Here is a 19529-nt window from a genome sequence, read left to right on the forward strand (position 1 = left end):
CTTTAATTTTACACACACTCTTGTATGAAACTTTGTCGAAATCTTTCTGAAAGTCCAAATGAGCTACATCCGCTGGCAACCCCTCATCAACTCGACAGCATAAATATAGTCATAGAAGTTTACAGCATGGAATCAAGTCCTTTGGCCCAACTTGTCCATGCTGCCCTTTTTTTATAAATGACTAAGCTAGTCCCAATTGCCCGCACTTGGCCCATATGTCTTGATAGCCATCTTACTCATATGATTGTCTAAATGCTTTTTAAAAGACAAAATTATACCCGCCTCTACTACTACCTCTGGCACTCACCACCCTCTGTGTGAAAAAATTGCCTCTCTGGACCCTTTTGTATCTCTTCCCTCTCACCTTAAACCTATGCCCCTTAGTTTTAGATTCCCCTACCTTTGGGAAAAGATGTTGACTATCTAGCTGATCTATGCCTCTCATTATTTTATAGATCTTTATAAGACCACCCCTAAGCCCTCTATGCTCCAGAGAAAAAAGTCCCAGCCTATCCAGCCTCTCCTTATAACTCAAACCATCAAGTCCTGATAGCATCCGAGTAAATCTTTTTTGCACTCTTTCTAGTTTAATATCCTTTCTATAATAGGGTGACCAGAACTGTACACAGTATTCCAAGTGTGGCCTTACCAATGTCTTGTACAACACTTAATACAACATATAAACACTTAATTCTTCCCAATTGCCTATTCTAGGTTTTGTATTCCAAACAATCATTCTTCAGTTTCTCCTCATCGCAATGGGCAGGATATTTGTCCCACTCAGTGGGGTATTCAGCTGTGGTGGAAGTTGGTTCACCAGTGGTCAACAGTGGGATCTTCTGATCTCGCCATTGGCAGCAGTGTTTTCCATTGAATACACTATTGGCCGGACCGTAAAATCCCGCCAATATGAATAACTAGAAAATCCGGCCGAATGTATCTACTCTTCCAGTCATTACCCATTTGTGTATTTCTTTGATTTTTTTCTTAAAGGCAACTATGCTATTTATCTTAGGTACTACTTGAGATGGTCAGTTCCACATTTGTAGCAATCTCTTGGTTAAAAAGCTGAATGCACTGTTGAATTTGTTAGTGACTAGCTTCTGTTCATGACGATAGCCGGAATTATCAGATCACCCCCGGCTGGGAATATTTGGTCCTGCTGCTGTGAGTAGAGGCCGGAAATTACCGGTCTCGTGTACCCAGCCACCCAGAAAAAAATGTAGAATTTGGTGCTGAGCTAAATCTCCATTCATTCTAGGGGCCCAGAGAAACCCAAACTCTTGCCAGGTCGGAGAATTTCAGCTGGAGATTTGGCTTTTTCTCTGACAGCAGTAGCTGGGGGAAACAACACCATAGAATTCCAGCAAACAAGTTCTTGACTCCTACACAGAGTGGCACGAACTTCCAAAATGTTACCAATTGAACTCTTCTGAAATGTCAGAGATAGCTATCAAGTGAGCCCTAACCTTTTGTTCAGTAAAAAGGTTCAACCTTCCCAACCTTTGCTAATAGACCAGTAAGCAATTTTAATAACGTCTTAATTAATGTTTTTGCTAAAAGCAGGAAGTTATTTCTACTATTTGTTTTCACCCAGAGAATGCTTTGGAATAGGAAATAGAGCTGGGGTAGTAACTTTGGAAATGAGCTGGAATCTCCAACCTCACCCGCAGCTGGGATTCTCCGATTCTGCTGCAGTGAACGGAGAACTGGCTCAGCATCAAATTATCTGTTTTCGCTGGCAGTTGTGGCTGAATCTGAACTGCCACAGTGGCAGGGTGGACGAGACCGGACAACTCTGGCCATGGGGTTGATATTTGTCGCACTGGGGCGACCAATGGGTTAGAAAGTTTTGGTTCGATCAATTCCGCAGTTGTCTTTTCATGTCCTCAATTTCTTAATTTGCTGTTAGCATAATTTATGTAAATAAAAATAGTTTAACCTAAACAATACAGAGATGAACCATAGATCATGTTGGGGAATAATAATCAGAGAATTATGTTATGAAGGAGAGGTTGATCTCTCTGAGAACTAACACTCAATTACTTAGAGAAGTGCTTCCCTTTCGTAATCTGGTAAAGAGCAAGAAATAGCACGATCTGCCTTCAACAATTTATTTTGATTAACCACTAAATTGTGGTTAAAATCAAAATAACTACCTGAGACCTCTGAAAAATCAACAAGTAATACTTTATTCTAACAGTAAACGGGTTAACTAAACTATTAACAAACCAAACAAAACATCATTCTAATGGAATGCTGTTCAGATTACAGTTCCCACTTATTAACAAAAAAAATAGAATTTTTAGTCACTCTCAAATGTCAATCAGGTTTGTAGTCTTCCGGAATCTTCCTTCTTCTTTGCTGATTTCTCCTGTGTTCTTCTGAGATGAGATGAGGCTTTCTTTTTGGACATAAAATGTGGATGTTGCACTGACCAAGATCAGTTTCTGTCTCTCTCTAGTTGTGAGTTGTCGTGCAGCAAGAGGCAGTGGCTGCCTTTCTGGCAGTTTGGAGCTGGGAACAGTGGCATTTATACCCCCGATGACATACCAAAATTCACATAATAAGTTTGCAGATGATCAAAACATAAAATTCAAATTTGTTAGGTCGCTGTTATACAAATGCCTATTTCTAATTGATTGGTTAAAATTCAAAATTATGTTCTGATTCAACTGCCTGAAGCCTCTTACCAAAGCAACCCTGTTGTTTTGCGTCGATATGTTGTTTCTGACTGTGTACTGGATTTTTGCACCTGCGTCTCTTTTTTTTAATTCTAAGTTTCAAGTTAAGAAAAAACAAAACCACCTTTTAAAACAGACCAATGCTGTCTGCTCTTAGCATTTTTATAATTCTTTTATAATTTTCAGTAAGAAGTCTCAATACCCGGTTAAAGCCCAACAGGTTTATTAGGAATCATGAGCTTTCGGAGCGCTGCTTCTTCATCAGATGAGTGGAGAGGTTAGTTCACAAACATGGCATTTATAGGTAAAGACACAATTGCAAAGTACTTACAGTTTGGAATGTGAACCGTGGTTGAAGTGCGAGGCTTTACAGGTAATCAAGTCTTTGCAGGTACAGACAGTGCGAGTGGAGAGAGTGATAATCACAGGTTAAAGAGGTATGAATTTTCTCAAGCCAGGAGAGTTAGTAGGATTTTCCAAACTCAGACAGTATGGTGGGGGTTACATGTAGTGGACAAGAATGTGTGGAGTTTGGAATGTCTGTTTGGAGTTTGCACATTCTCCCTGTGTCTGCGTGGGTTTCCTCTGGGTGCTCCAGTTTCCTCCCAAATTCTGAAAGACGTGCTGGTTAGGTGCATTGACCCGAACAGGCGCTGGACTGTGGCGACCAGGGAATTTCACAGTAACTTCATTGCAGTGTTAATGTAAGCCTTACTTGTGATTAATAAATAAATAAACTTTAAGAACCCAAGATCCCGGTTGAGGCCATCCTCATGCGTGCGGAACTTAGCTCTCAGTTTCTGCCTGGCGATTCTGCGTTGTCATGTGTCATGAAGGCCGCCTTGGAGAATGCTTACCCGAAGAATACTCCTTGACTGCTGAAGTGTTCCCCAACTGCAAAGACACACTCCTCCTGCCGATTGTCACGCGGTGTCCATTCATCTGTTGTCGTAACGTCTGCATGGTCTCGCTGATTATCACGCCTTCGGACATCCTTTCCCGCAGCGTATGAGCTAGACAATGTTGGTTGAGTTGCATGACTATGTACCGTGTACCTGATGGGTGGTGTTGTCATGTGTGGTGGTATCCATGTCAATGATCCGGCACATCTTGCAGAGGTTGCTGTGGCAGCGTTTTGTGGTGTGGTTGCTGTTCTCCTGAAGGCTGGGTAGTCTGCTGCAAATGATGGTCTTTTTAAGGTTGGGCGGTTGTTTGAAGGCAAGTAGTGGGGGTGTGGAGATGGCCTTGGCGAGATGTTTGTCTTAATTGATGACATATTGAAGGCTCTGAAGAAGATGTTGTAGTTTCTCTGCTCCAGGGAAGTACTGGACGATGAAGGGTACTCTGTCGGTCATGTCCCGTGTTTGTCTTCTGAGGAGGTCGGTGTGGTTTTCACTGTGGCACGTCGGAACTGTCGATCGATGAGTCTTTCAGCGTCTGAAGGTGTCTTGCATTCCTCCTCCTCTGAGCAGATCCTGTGTATATGGAGGGTTTGTCCGTAGGGGATGGCTTCTTTAACGTGTTTCAAGTGGAAGCTAGAGAAGTGGAGCATCGTGAGGTTACCCGTGGGCTTGCGGTAAAGACTCGCATTCCAACCATTCCTCACATTCCAATCTGTAATTATATTGCAATTGTGTCTTTGTCTATATCTGCTGTGTTTGTGAACCTACCTCTCCATTCACCTGATGAGGGAGTAGCGCTTCGGAAGCTCATGATTCCAAATAAACCTATTGGACTTTAACTTGGTGTTATGTAATATGTGGAGGAGGGTATGGAATCCAAAAAAGGTGCAAGAGGAGTTGGAAATGAATTTGGAGGTATGGTTCACAATGGCTCTGAAGAGCAACCAAAATTGGCTTCCCGAAGGGCAGAAAGGACACAATGTATTGGGCTGGCGTGTAGTGGAGGAAACTCAAAGCTTCTAGATTAAGTTCAGCAAAATGATGGAAGAGGAGTCATTTTAATTTTGATGAAGTATCTGTAATTAAGATTAAATTGGTAGTCTGTTGTATTCTCCACTTCATTTTCCCATTTTGTTGAGGTGAGTGATAAGGAGCCTCAAGCACATATATACCCATAGCGTGCAGAAGGGATCCTTCAGCCCATTGAGTCTGTACTGATAAAACTAAAGTAAATCTACTTTAATCCCACTTTCCAGCACTTGGTCCATAGCCTTGAATGTTATGACATTTTAAATGTTCATCCACATAGTTTTTAAAGGTTGTGAGGTTTTCCGGATCCACTACCCTCCCATGCGCAGCACGTTCCAGACTTTCACCATCCTCTGGGTGAAGAAATATTTCCTCAAGTCCTCTTTAAACCTCTTGCCTCGTTCCTTAAAATTATACCCCTCGTTGGCGGCATGGTAGTTAGCATTGTTGCCTCACAGCTCCAGAGACCTGTGTTCATTTCCAGACTTGGGTGACTTTTGTTCTCATTGTGTCTGCGTGGCTTTCCACTGGATGCTCCAGTTTCCTCCCACAGTCCAAAAATGAACAGATTAGTTAGATTAGCCATGCTAAATTGCCCCTTAGTATCCAAAGATGTGAAGTTTTGGTGGATTAGTCATGGTAAATGTGCAGGGTTATGGGGATGGGACCGAGGATCGGATCTAAGTAGGGTCTTCTTTCAGCGAGTCAGTGGTGCTTGTTGGGCTGAATGGCCTCCTCCTGCACTGTTGGGATTCAGTAACTGTAGTTATTGACCATTCAAATAAGGGAAACAGCTGATTTCTATCCACTCTGTCCATAGCCCTCATGATCTTGTACATCTCAATCAGGTTCCCCCTCAGCCTTCTCTGCTACTAAGAAAACAACCTGTCTCTCTTCATACACCGGGCGATTCATTCAATATTGCCTGTTTTACCACAATGTCCCTAAATTAATTTTAAAATGTACAAAAGCAGCAGCAACAAACATAATACAAACAAACCAGTCTCATTTGTTGTGGTAATCTATCATGCAAATAGGGATTGCACTACTTTATTGCAATATAAATTTTTCAGCTTCAATTATTGATTTTATAATTTGCATCCTTGCTTTCAAATCTTTTTATAGATTAGCCATCTGTGTCAAATTTAGCTTTTGCATCTCTATCATGCTCTGGCATATCTGTGCTCCTCAAAAATTGCCAATTATGTTTTTAGAGTTGGTGGCTGTTCCTTGTGTCGATGAGGTTTCATTTGTCCGCTCCCTAAGCCTCTCCACCTAAATGTCCACTTTTGACATCCTTCTTCAAACCTACCTCATTGAAGAAGCTTTCCGTGATCTGTGTTACCTGCTATATTTTCTCTCAGATAAACCAACCTGTTCAACAGAGTACTCATATTGCAGGCATATTTGGGAATGCAGCTTTGTAATGTCAACAGTTTCAATTAGAATTTGATTCTGAAATGTTAGGTACTCACTGTGATAGTTTTATTCTCCTGATAATTGTTTCCAGGGTTCAGCGTAAATAAAGCTGTCTCTGAACATTTCTTTCTTTTGATGAGATCCCAGCAATAAACTTGAAAGTTAACAGTGCCTTCTGCATCATGTAACTGAATACTAACACTTTCCTCCACCCCAGTATGAATTATGTTCGGGCCAATAATTAAAAAGCTGAAAATAAAATGAGAAAAGAAGCTTTATTAATTCCTCCGAGCAAGATTTCACTGATTGCTTAATTCAAATAAACAGGTTTTGGGAGAGAACTAACGTCAAGAGGAATCACATGGGCAGTCTTATACATGTGATGATATTCTGCTATTTTGCTGTAATTTGCGTTTAAGGTGGGGTTGTTTTAAGAGGAATTCTTTTGTTGCAAGAATCAATTTGTCTGGTAAGCATGTACCATATGAGCACCAGCTGTGCTAAGGAGGGGTGAACTGGCCCAGGTCGGAAACAGAGCAGGTAAAAGGCCCTGTGCTCTTCAGTAATTCAGATTTCTAAATTCTTGGAAGTGCAGGGTCAGATTAGGACAAGTCAGCATGGATTTAGTAAGGGGAGGTGGTGCCTGACAAACCTGTTAGAGTTCTTTGAAGAGATAACAAATAGGTTAGACCAAGGAGAGCCAATGGATGTTATCTATCTTGACTTCCAAAAGGCCTTTGACAAGGTGCCTCACGGGAGACTGCTGAGTAAAATAAGGGCCCATGGTATTCGAGGCAAGGTACTAACATGGATTGACGATTGGCTGTCAGACAGAAGGCAGAGAGTTGGGATAAAAGGTTCTTTCTCAGAATGGCAACCGGTGACAAGTGGTGTCCCGCAGGGTTCAGTGTTGGGGCCACAGCTGTTCTCTTTATATATTAACGATCTAGATGATGGGACTGCGGGCATTCTGGCCAAGTTTGCCGATGATACAAAGATAGGTGGAGGGGCAGGTAGTATTGAGGAGGTGGGGAGGCTGCAGAAAGATTTAGACAGTTTAGGAGAGTGGTCCAAGAAGTGGCTGATGAAATTCAACGTGGGCAAGTGCGAGGTCGTGCACTTTGGAAAAAAGAATAGAGGCATGGACTATTTTCTAAACGGTGACAAAATTCATAATGCTAAAGTGCAAAGGGACTTGGGAGTCCTAGTCCAGGATTCTCTAAAGGTAAACTTGCAGGTTGAGTCCGTAATTAAGAAAGCAAATGTAATGTTGTCATTTATCTCAAGAGGCTTGGAATACAAAAGCAGGGATGTACTTCTGAGGCTTTATAAAACACTGGTTAGGCCCCATTTGGAGTACTGTGAGCAATTTTGGGCCCCACACCTCAGGAAGGACATACTGGCACTGGAGCGGGTCCAGCGGAGATTCACACGGATGATCCCAGGAATGGTAGGCCTGACATACGATGAACGTCTGAGGATCGTGGGATTATATTCATTGGAGTTTAGGAGGTTGAGGGGCGGCACGGTAGCACAGTGGTTAGCACTGCTGCTTCACAGCTCCAGGGTCCCGGGTTCGATTCCCGGCTCGGGTCACTGTCTGTGTGGAGTTTGCACATTCTCCTCGTGTCTGCGTGGGTTTCCTCCGGGTGCTCCGGTTTCCTCCCACAGTCCAAAGATGTGCGGGTTAGGTTGATTGGCCAGGTTAAAAATTGCCCCTTAGAGTCCTGGGATGCGTAGGTTAGAGGGATTAGCGGGTAAATATGTGGGGTAGGGCCTGGGTGGGATTGTGGTCGGTGCGGACTCGATGGGCCGAATGGCCTCCTTCTGCACTGTGGGGTTTCTATGATTTCTATGATCTGATAGAGACTTACAAGATAATGAACGGCTTAGATAGGATGGACATAGGGAAGTTGTTTCCATTAGCAGGGGAGACTAGGACGCGGGGGCACAGCCTGAGAATAAAAGGGAGTCACTTTAGAACAGAGATGAGGAGAAATTTCTTCAGCCAGAGAGTGGTAGGTCTGTGGAATTCATTGCCACAGAGGGCTGTGGAGGCCGAGACGTTGAGCATCTTCAAGACAGAAATTGATAAATTCTTGATTTCTCAAGGAATTAAGGGCTATGGGGAGAGAGTGGGTAAATGGAGTTGAAATCAACCATGATTGAATGGTGGAGTGGACTCGATGGGCCGAATGGCCTTACTTCCACTCCTATGTCTTATGGTCTTATGGTAATGCAACAGCACCTGTGAATCCTTTTGGCTAAGATCAAGTGTAGTATGGATCGCCTGCACTTGGTTGAGGTCATTAGGTTACACTGAGGCTTCATGTGTTTCATATGAAGCAATTTTTAAAAGCGGCATCTCGGCCTTTTGGCTAAGATGCAAATGAGCTCAAGTCTTGGAGGAGGATCCTCCCCATTCTCCAATCAGCTTGACTCATGTAGATCAGGCCCAGGACAGGGTGGTTTTGGTCTCCCGTCCTGTCTTGTCAGCCTGGATCTGAAATGTCTCAACTTGTTGAGACTCTGAATTGGATTTGATTTGATTGAATTGGAAAAGTATTTAAAAAAAACAGCACCTGTGAATAGATGCAACAGTGCAGCCAGACTAATACAGTGAGACACATCCTTTAATTTTGTGGCACAGTGATTAGCACTACTGCTTCACAGCACCAGGGACCTGGGTTCAATTCTGGCCTTGGGTGGAGTTTGCACACACTCCCTGTGTCTGCGTGGGTTTCCTCTGAGTGCTCCGGTTTCCTCCCCCAATCCAAAGATGTGTGGGTTAGGTTGATTGCCCATAATACATTGCCCCTTAGTGTCAGGGGGATTACGAGGGCAAATATGTGGACTTACGGGGATGGGACCTGGGTGGGATTGTTGACGGTGCAGGCTCGATGGGCCAAATGGCCTCCTTCTGCATTGTAGATTCTATGATTCAAATGCTAAGAAGGAAATAACCTGATTTTATCTAGGACTGTGTTACTTTGAAGAGTTAATGTACCGTTTGTTTATTTATGTTCTCCTCGGATTTTAGTCTAGGTTTGTACAGGCTTATGATTTTTTTGATTTAGGTTGGTTGACAGATACAGAGTTATGTGGTTAATGGGAGGAGTTAAGCTTGAAGGAACAAAACAGTTTCATTTTTACTTTAAAATACAAGATTTTATTTTAAAATACAATGGCGGCACGTCAGCACAGTGGTTAGCACTGTTGCTTCACAGCTCCAGGGACCAGGGTTCGATTCCCGGCTTGGGTCATTGTCTGTGTGGAGATTGCACATTCTCCTCGTGTCTGCGTGGGTTTCCTCCGGGTGCTCCAGTTTCCTCCCACAATCCAAAGATGTGCGGGTTAGGTTGATTGGCCAAGCTAAAAATTGCCCTTTGAGTCTTGAGATGCGTAGGTTAGAGGGATTAGCGGGTAAATATGTAGGGATATGGGGCTGGGGCCTGGGTGGGATTGTGGTCGGTGCAGACTCGATGGGCCAAATGGCCTCTTTCTGCACTGTAGGGTTTCTATGATTCTAAGTTGCTGCCAGAAGAAAGCAGTGCCTTTGTCTCTCTCTCATTCTCCGGCTTCCTGAAAGCTTCAAGCCTGGTAACATGAATCAAAGCGAGTATGCCTGGGTTTTACTAACTAATTTTAAAGAAGGGTTTAAGACTACAAAGAAAATGTTTGTTTGATTGTATGTGTGTGCAGGAGGGTTTCCTGGCATAATATGTGGATAGGCCGATAAGAGGTGAGGCCACATTGGATTTGGTAATGGGAAATGAACCGGGCCAAGTGTTAGATTTGGTTGTGGGACAGCACTTTGGAGATAGTGACCACAATTCGGTGTCTTTTGTTATTGCAATGGAGAGGGATAGGGCTGTACGGCAGGGCAAGGTTTACAATTGGGGAAGAGGTAATTATGATGTGATTAGGCAAGAATTAGGGGGCATAAGATGGGAACAGAAACTGTCAGGGAAAGGCACTAATGAAAAGTGGAACTTTTTCAAGGAACAAATACTGGGTGTCCTTGATGGGTATGTCCCTGTCAGGCAGGAAGGAAATGGCCAAGTGAGGGAACCATGGTTCACGAAAGAGGTGGAATGTCTTGTGAAAAGGAAGAGGGAAGCTTATGTAGGGATGAGGAAACAAGGTTCAGATGGCTCGATTGAGGGTTACAAGTTAGCAAGGAATGAGCTGAAAAAGGGGCTTAGGAGAGCTAGGAGGGGACATGAGAAGTCCTTGGCGGGTCGGATCAAGGAAAGCCTCAAGGCTTTTTACTCTTATGTGAGGAATAAAAGAATGACCAGGGTGAGGTTAGGGCCGGTCAAGGACAGTAGTGGGAACTTGTGTATGGAGTCAGTAGAGATGGGCGAGGTGATGCATGAATACTTTTCTTCAGTGTTCACCAAGGAGAGGGGCCATGTTTTTGAGGAAGAGAAGGTGTTACAGGCTAATAGGCTGGAGGAAATAGATGTTCGGAGGGAGGATGTACTGGCAGTTTTGAATAAACTGAAGGTCGATAAGTCCCCTGGGCCTGATGAAGTATATCCTAGGATTCTTTGGGAGGCAAGGGATGAGATTGCAGAGCCTTTGGCTTTGATCTTTGGGTCCTCACTGTCCACGGGGATGGTGCCAGAGGACTGGAGACTGGCGAATGTTGTTCCTCTGTTTAAGAAAGGGAATAGAAATGACCCTGGTAATTATAGACCGGTTAGTCTTACTTCGGTGGTTGGTAAATTGATGGAAAAGGTCCTTAGGGATGGGATTTACGACCATTTAGAAAGATGCGGATTAATCCGGGATAGTCAGCACGGATTCATGAAGGGCAAGTCTTGCCTCACAAATTTGATTGAATTTTTTGAGGAGGTAACTAAGTGTGTTGATGAAGGTAGGGCAGTTGATGTCATATACATGGATTTTAGTAAGGCGTTTGATAAGGTCCCCCATGGTCGGCTGGAGGCAGGTTGCTAGCGGAGTGCCACAGGGATCAGTGCTTGGTCCTCTGCTCTTTGTGATTTTTATTAATGACTTAGAGGAGGGGGCTGAAGGGTGGATCAGTAAATTTGCTGATGACACCAAGATTGGTGGAGTAGTGGATGAGGTGGAGGGCTGTTGTAGACTGCAAAGAGACATAGATAGGATGCAAAGCTGGGCTGAAAAATGGCAAATGGAGTTTAACCCTGATAAATGTGAGGTGATTCATTTTGGTAGGACTAATTTAAATGTGGATTACAGGGTCAAAGGTAGGGTTCTGAAAACTGTGGAGGAACAGAGAGGTCTTGGGGTCGATATCCACAGATCTCTAAAGGTTGCCACTCAAGTGGATAGAGCTGTGAAGAAGGCCTATCGTGTGTTAGCTTTTATTAACAGGGGGTTGGAGTTTAAAAGCCGTGGGGTTATGCTGCAACTGTACAGGACCTTGGTGAGACCACATTTGGAATATTGTGTGCAGTTCTGGTCACCTCACTATCAGAAGGATGTGGAAGCGCTGGAAAGAGTGCAGAGGAGATTTACCAGGATGCTGCCTGGTTTGGAGGGTAGGTCTTATGAGGAAAGGTTGAGGGAGCTAGGGCTGTTCTCTCTGGAGCGGAGGAGACTGAGGGGAGACTTAATAGAGGTTTATAAAATGATGAAGGGGATAGATAGAGTGAACATTCAAAGACTATTTCCTCGGGTGGATGGAGCTATTACAAGGGGGCATAACTATAGGGTTCATGGTGGGAGATATAGGAAGGATATCAGAGGTAGGTTCTTTACGCAGAGAGTGGTTGAGGTGTGGAATGGACTGCCTGCAGTGATAGTGGAGTCAGACACTTTAGGAACATTTAAGCGGTTATTGAATAGGCACATGGAGCACACCAGGATGATAGGGAGTGGGATAGCTTGATCTTGGTTTCAGATAAAGCTCGGCACAACATCGTGGGCCGAAGGGCCTGTTCTGTGCTGTACTGTTCTATGTTCCCTATGTTCTATGATTGGAACAAATAGTAATCGGTTTGCAGTTAACCTGGTGGAGTTTTTTGAAGAAGTGACTAGCATGGTTGACGAGGGAAGGGACGTGGATGTCATCTCTATGGACTTTAGTAAAGCGTTTGACAAAGTCCCTCACGGTAGGCTGGTGCAAAAGGTTGGATCTCATCGGATAAAGGGGGAGGTGGCTAGATGGGTGGAGTCCAAAGATGTGCGGGTTAGGTTGATTGGCCAGGTTAAAAATTTCCCCTTAGAGTCCTGGGATGCGTAGGTTAGAGGGAATAGTGGGTAAATATGTGGGGGTAGGGCCTGGGTGGGATTGTGGTCGGTGCAGACTCGATGGGCCGAATGGCCTCCTTCTGCACTGTAGGGTTTCTATGATTTCTTTCTATGAGAACTGGCTTGGTGACAGAAGACAGAGGGTGTTAGTGGAAGGGTCTTTTTCCGGCTGGAGACCTGGTATGGAGGGTCTTAGCTATGAGGAGAGATTGGGTAGACTGGGGTTGTTCTCCTTGGAAAGACGGAGAATGAGGGGAGATCTAATAGAGGTATACAAGATTATGAAGGGTATAGATAGGGTGAACAGTGGGAAGCTTTTTCCCAGGTCGGAGGTGACGATCACGAGGGATCACGGGCTCAAGCTGAGAGGGGCGAAGTATAACTCAGACATCAGAGGGACGTTTTTTACACAGAGGGTGGTGGGGGCCTGGAATGCGCTGCCAAGTAGGGTGGTGGAGGCAGGCACGCTGACATCGTTTAAGACTTACCTGGATAGTCACATGTGCAGCCTGGGAATGGAGGGATACAAACGATTGGTCTAGTTGGACCAAGGAGCGGCACAGGCTTGGAGGGCCGAAGGGCCTGTTTCCTGTGCTGTACTGTTCTTTGTTCTTTGACTAGTGGTGTTCCGCAGGGCTCTGTGTTGGGACCTCTGCTGTTTGTGATTTATATAAACGATCTGGAAGAAGGTGTAACTGGGGTGATCAGTAAGTTTGCGGACGACACAAAATTGGCAGGACTTGCAGATAGTGAGGAACATTGTCAGAGGCTACAGAAGGATATAGATAGGCTGGAAATTTGGGCAAAGAAATGGCACATGGAGTTCAATCCAGATAAATGCGAAGTGATGCATTTTGGTAGAAATAATGTAGGGAGGAGCTGTACGATAAATGGCAGAACCATAAAGGGTGTAGATACGCAGAGGGACCTGGGTGTGCAAGTCCACAGATCCTTGAAGGTGACATCACAGGTGGAGAAGGTGGTGAATAAGGCATATGGCATGCTTGCCTTTATAGGACGGGGCATAGAGTATAAAAGTTGGGGTCTGATGTTGCAGATGTATAGAACGTTGGTTCAGCCGCATTTGGAATACTGCATCCAGTTCTGGTCGCAACACTACCAGAAGGACGTGGAGGCTTTAGAGAGCGTGCAGAGGAGGTTTACCAGGATGTTGCCTGGTATGGAGGGGCTTAGTTATGAGGAGAGATTGGGTAAACTGGGGTTGTCCTCCCTGGAAAGACGGAGGATGAGGGGAGACTTAATAGAGGTGTATAAAATTGTGAAAGGCATAGATAGGGTGAACGGTGGGAAGCTTTTCCCCAGGTCGGTGGTGACGTTCACGAGGGGGCCATAGGTTCAAGGTGAAGGGGGGGAGGTTTAACACAGATATCAGGAGGACATATTTTACACAGAGGGTGGTGGGGGCCTGGAATGCGCTGCCAGGCAAGGTGGTGGAGGCGGACACACTGGGAACGTTTAAGACTTATCTAGATAGCCAAATCTCAAGGAATTGGTTTGCAGGTGCAGCAGGTAATTAAGAAGGCAAATGGAATTTTGTCCTTCATTGCCAGAGGGATTAAAAACAGCGAGGTTATGTTGCAGCTGTATAAGGTGCTGGTGAGGCCACACCTGGAGTACTGTGTACAGTTTTGGTCTCCTTACTTGAGAAAGGATATACTGGCACTGGAGGGGGTGCAGAGGAGATTCACTAGGTTGATTCCGGAGTTGAGAGGGTTGGCTTATGAGGAGAGACTGAGTAGACTGGGGCTATACTCATTGGAATTCAGAAGAATGAGGTGAGATCTTATAGAAACATATAAGATTATGAAGGGAATAGATAAGATAGAAGCAGGGAAGTTGTTTCCACTGGCGGGTGAAACTAGAACTAGGGGGCATAGCCTCAAAATAAGATTAAGTGGATTTAGGACTGAGTTGAGGAGGAACTTCTTCATGCAAAGGGTTGTGGATCTGTGGAATTCCCTGCCCAGTGAAGCAGTTGAGGCTACCTCATTGAATGTTTTTAAGGCAAGGATAGATAAATTTTTGAACAGTAAAGGAATTAAGGGTTATGGTGAGCGGGCAGGTAAGTGGAGCTGAGTCCACAAAAAGATCAGCCATGATCTTATTGAATGGCATAGCAGGCTCGAGGGGCGAGATGGCCTACTCCTGCTCCTAGTTCTTATGTTATTATGTTTGGCATCTAAGACCTTTCAGCAACGGTGCCCCAAAAGGAGTGGAATTGCATAGAACCCCCTCAGGAACATATACCTGTCATTGAATATATCCAGTGAATATTATATTGATCGCAATTGTATTGAAGCACCTCAGAATGCAACTTGATCTTTGTAGACAACTTAAATACCTATGTGCCATTTGTGTTGACCATGTTCAAATATCTGTAATGTTTCTTTGATTGTATTGAAACACCTCAGAGTGTAGCATTCATGTATGTAGATAAGCTGAATGCAATTGCACTGTGTGTGATGGGCATATGGAAATTTTGCCGTTTTTTTTCAGATATTTTCTGAATAAAGTTTTATTTAACTAAACAAATGTCATGACAGAGAAAGCAGTGATGCTGATTCTCAAGCAAGCTGATCGAGTTGTGCTTACAGCACAGTGGTTAACAGTGCTGCATGGGTCTCCTCTGGCTCCCATAATCCAGAAAGGTGCAGGTTAAGTGGATTGGCCATGATCAATGTGCGGGATTACAGGGATAGGATAGGGGAATGGGCCTAGGTCGAGTGTTCTATCAGAGGTTTGGTGCAGAATGGCCTCCATTTGCAATGTAGGGATTCTATGGATTCGAAAGAGGTGTTAATGAGCCACATTTTTGAACATAGTTCAGATGCAATTTGGGCCTTGTATGAGCTAACTACACTGGTTAGAGCCAGAGCAGTTGAGGCAGATAATTACATCAGTAAATAATGAGAATAATTGCATTTTTGGGAATATATTTAAAATAACCACTTGCAGAACTGTTGTCTCCAGATCATCATCTGTACAAGAGTCCAGGAATATTCCAGTTAATAAAAGTGAGAGAGAATATTGAGTGAGACTGAGAGAGTGAAAGAGAGAGATGAGACCTACAAAGACAATCTGCCAGCAATTCTTGAAGCTGGAAATACTTTCACTGTGCGAGACCAGGATCTGTGATCATACAGCAACATTGAGACCTCACCGATAATCTGCTGTGCAGAAGGAAGGCCTCCAGATTGGGAGAGGATTACTCACCTGCTGTCATTAACAAGAATGCTACAGTAATCTTACTGGTTTTCAGGACAATGGAAAAGAGGGGAAAGTGTTAGATATACTGATGGAAATTTTTATATAGATATGGTATGTCTTTTCACTCCTTAAGTTAGCAGGATGATTTGAGTTGATCCCAGAGAAATTACTGAATTATTCATTTCCGCTTCTTAGAGTCATAGAGGTTTACAGCATGGAAACAGGCCCTTCGGCCCAACTTGTCCATGCCGCCCTTTTTTTTAAAACCCCTAAGCTCATCCCAATTGCCCGCATTTGGCCCATATCCCTCTATATCCATCGTACCCATGTAACTATCTAAATGCTTTTTAAAAGACAAAATTGTACCCGCCTCTACTATTACCTCTGGCAGCTTGTTCCAGACACTCACCACCCTCTGTGTGAAAAAATTGCCCCCCTGGACACTTTTGTATCTCTCCGCCCTCACCTTAAAACTGTGCCCTCTAGTTTTAGATTCCCCTACCTTTGGGAAAAGATATTGACTATCTAGCTGATCTGTGCCCGTCATTATTTTATAGACCTCTATAAGATCACCCCTCAGCCTCCTACGCTCCCAGTCTATCCACTCTCCTTATAACTCAATCCATCAAGTCCCGGTAGCATCCTAGTAAATCTTTTCTGCTCTCTTTCTAGTTTAATAATATCTTTTCTATAATAGGGTGACCAGAATTGCACACAGTATTCCAAGTGTGGCCTTACCAATGTCTTGTACAACTTCAACAAGCCGTCCCAGCTCCTGTATTCAATGTTCTGACCGATGAAACCAAGCATGCCGAATGTCTTCTTCACCACTCTGTCCACCTGTGACTCCAATTTCAAGGAGCTATGAACGTGTACCCCTAGATCTCTTTGTTCTGTAACTCTCTCCAAAGCCCTACCATTAACTGAGTAAGTCCTGCCCTGGTTCAATCTACCAAAATGCATCACCTCACATTTATCTAAATTAAACTCCATCTGCCATTCGTCAGCCAACTGGCCCAATTGATCAAAAACCTGTTGCAATTGGAGATAACTTTCTTCACTGTCCACTGTGCCACCAATCTTGGTGTCATCTGCAAACTTACTAACCATGCCTCCTTTATTCTCATCCAAATCATTGATATAAATGACAAATAACAGTGGACCCAGCACTGATCCCGGAGGCACACCGCTGGTCACAGGCCTCCAGTTTGAAAAATAACCCTCTACAACCACCCTCTGGCTTCTGTCTTCTCCAGTTCTAGGGCAGAACATTTGAAGAAGTCAGCGGTAAATTTGGACAGGACAGTAGAAACTTCAGCTGGTAGACACAAACATTGCTACAAGCTGGGCCCTCATTTCTTTCCATACTTTAATAGACTGTTTCAGATCAACACTTTTACATGGAGACAGGAAATGTTAAAAATTCCATTCTGGTACTTCCTACTTACATTAGTTCATGGAAGATTTTACATTTTCAATTGTGCAAATAAATGTTAGTGGAAAAGTGGAACCTAATTGAGCTAAGGCGATCGTTTTGGATAGAATCGGTTAGACACAAATCATAGAATCATAGAAAGCAGGAGCTCTTCCCCAAAATCCCAGATATTTGTACTCGGGGATTGGAAGATGAATTATTGTACTTACGAAAGTGTTTGTTCAGTTACTGATGCAGCCGCAAAAAGGCACAGTAGAAGCAGAAACATTCTCATGGATCAAATGAAACCCACTTTATCTGAGGCATTGAGAAACAGCACTGAAGTTATCTACAGAGGTGAGAACAAATATCAAAGTCACTTGTCCATGTAAACTGAGACAGTCAATAATATTGATTCAAGATCAATTATTTACTTTGTGCCATTCTATGTTGGCATCTGCATGACTTGCTAACGAGTTCTAAAATTAGACGGCAAATCTAGATAGATTGACAAGGGACAAAATATTTTATTCATTCAAGGGATAAGGGCTGGGTCCTTTGGGGAGCTGGGTAGGGGCTGGCTGGGCAGCATTCATTGCCCATCACTACGCTCGAACTGAAAGGCTTGCTAGACCATTTCAGAGAGCATTTAAGAGCCAACCATGTTGTTGTGGGTCTGGAATCACGTGTAGGCTAGACCACATAAGGACAGGAGGTTAACTTCCCTCAAGGACATTTAGTTAACCAGATGTGGTTTCACAGCAATCGACGATGATTTCATGGGCAGCCCGGTGGTGGGGGGCGGCACGGTGGCACAGTGGTTAGCACTGCTACCTCACCCTGCCAGAGACCCAAGTTCAATTCCTGGCTTGGGTCACTGTTCTGCACGTTGTCCCCGTGTCTGCGTGGGTTTCCTCCGGTGCTCTGGTTTCCTCCCACAGTCCGAAAGATGTATAGATTCGGTTGATTAGCCATGCTAAATTGCCCCTAAGTCAGGGAAATTAGCAGGGTAAACACGGGGGTTTAGCCTGGTTGGGATTGCTGTCGGTGCAAGCTCGATGGGCTGAATGGCCTCTTTTTGTAGGCCCTGCACTGTAGGGATCCAGTGATTATGGGAATCATTAGACTTTTACTTCCATGTTTTTCTTTTGAAATGGTGGGATTCGAACACGGATCCCAACTGCATTGGGCCTTTGGATTACTAATCCTGTGCCAAAACAGCTATGCCACTCTCTCCAGAATAAAAAACAGATTAAAAAGAACGGGAGACTTATTTGGGATGCAAGAACTGGTTGGATTGAATGTCTTGCACCTGTATTGTACATTGCATGCAATTTCAGTAATGTTTTGACCCCTAAGTATTTATTGTTTCATGACCAGTGCCAACTGACTTAAAATGTTCACAGAAAAGAACACAAAGGGCCCGATTTTACCATCGTGTTGCACCCGTTTTTGGGCATAAAGTCGGGCGTGAGGCGAGTTGTATGATCCATGCCCGCCTCCACGCCGGTTCCCCCTTTACCAAGGCCCGAAAATGGCCATGATCGGGACCGCGCGACAGCCATTTGCATGCATTTAAATTAACTTAATGGGCTGCACGCCCAACTTTACCGGCACTTTCCCCTTTATCACCACGTTCATCCATCCGGAATCGGCGCAAAGCAGACATGCTCCATATAAGTCCGATTCGGGTGCTCCATTAGTGAGGAGGTAAGTGCCTAGCGTCTGACGGCTCTCTGCTTGAGATCGGTGGGGAGTGGGTCTGCTGTCAGTCTGCCTGAGCTCAGTGGGGAGGAAGGGGGTTCCGCTGCCATTCTGCCTGAGATCAGTGGGGGGGGGGGGGTCCACTGCCACGCTGCCTGAGATCAGGCGGGGGGGCTGCAATCGGTCTGGATGGCGGGGGGGGGTGGGGGGAGCGGGTGGAGGGATAAGGGGGTCAGTAATGTTGGGGAAGGGGGGGGGGAAGGTATCCGCCCCAGGAGGGATGTGGTAGGGGAGCAGCATTCTATCTTTTTCTTCTGCGCATGCGCAGTTGGAGGCGCCGATCGGAGCTGCAGGATTTAGGGCGCGTTAAACCCCACCTACAGGCTTGTGCAGCATAATTCGGACTCGTTGATATTTTTGCAGGTAGAATGCATATGGGAGAGACTTAGCACTCCTAGTTTCAAGTCCGCCCAGCACCTTGAATCAAAATTGTAAAATAGTGCCCAAGGAGAGAGCAGGTCTAACAAATCTGATTGAATTGTTCGAGGAGGTGACTGTGTGTGTAGGTGAGGGCAGTACAGTTCATGTAGTCTACATTGACATCAGTCAGGCTTTTGATACCTTGCCACATGGAAAAATTGTCAATTTTGCAAACAGCATCCCAATAATGGTTTAGTGACAGGATACAGAGGGTGATTGTCAAAGCTTGCTTTTGTGACTGGAAGCCTTTGTCCAGTGGTGTACCATGAGAGTCAGTGCGGGCCCCTTGCTGTTTGTAGTATATATTCATGATTTGATGGGAATTTGGGAGGTGTGATAAGTAAGTTTGTAGATGATGCAAAATTGATGGTGTAGTGAACAGCGAGGAGGAAAACCTTCAATAACAGAATTATATAGACGGGCTGA

At 44.5% G+C, this 19529-nt stretch overlaps 1 protein-coding gene across 4 annotated transcripts in view; it reads right to left on the reverse strand.

The window, feature by feature from the left end:
- The window catches only part of LOC144497122 (complement C4-like), a 469428-nt gene extending 452152 nt beyond the window's left edge, over nucleotides 1-17276 (reverse strand). For all 4 annotated transcript variants that reach the window (XM_078217916.1, XM_078217917.1, XM_078217918.1 and 1 more), the window contains exons 1-2: nucleotides 17150-17276; nucleotides 6091-6283 (exon numbers count right to left, since the gene is read on the reverse strand). In XM_078217916.1, the coding sequence (XP_078074042.1) occupies nucleotides 6091-6283; nucleotides 17150-17214 (258 nt within the window). In that variant the 5' untranslated portion in view covers nucleotides 17215-17276. The remainder of the gene's footprint in view (nucleotides 1-6090; nucleotides 6284-17149) is intronic.
- Nucleotides 17277-19529: the final 2253 nt, after the last annotated feature.

The sequence above is a fragment of the Mustelus asterias genome, chromosome 8, assembly GCF_964213995.1.
Source record: "Mustelus asterias chromosome 8, sMusAst1.hap1.1, whole genome shotgun sequence".
NCBI classification, from domain to species: Eukaryota; Metazoa; Chordata; class Chondrichthyes; order Carcharhiniformes; family Triakidae; genus Mustelus; species Mustelus asterias.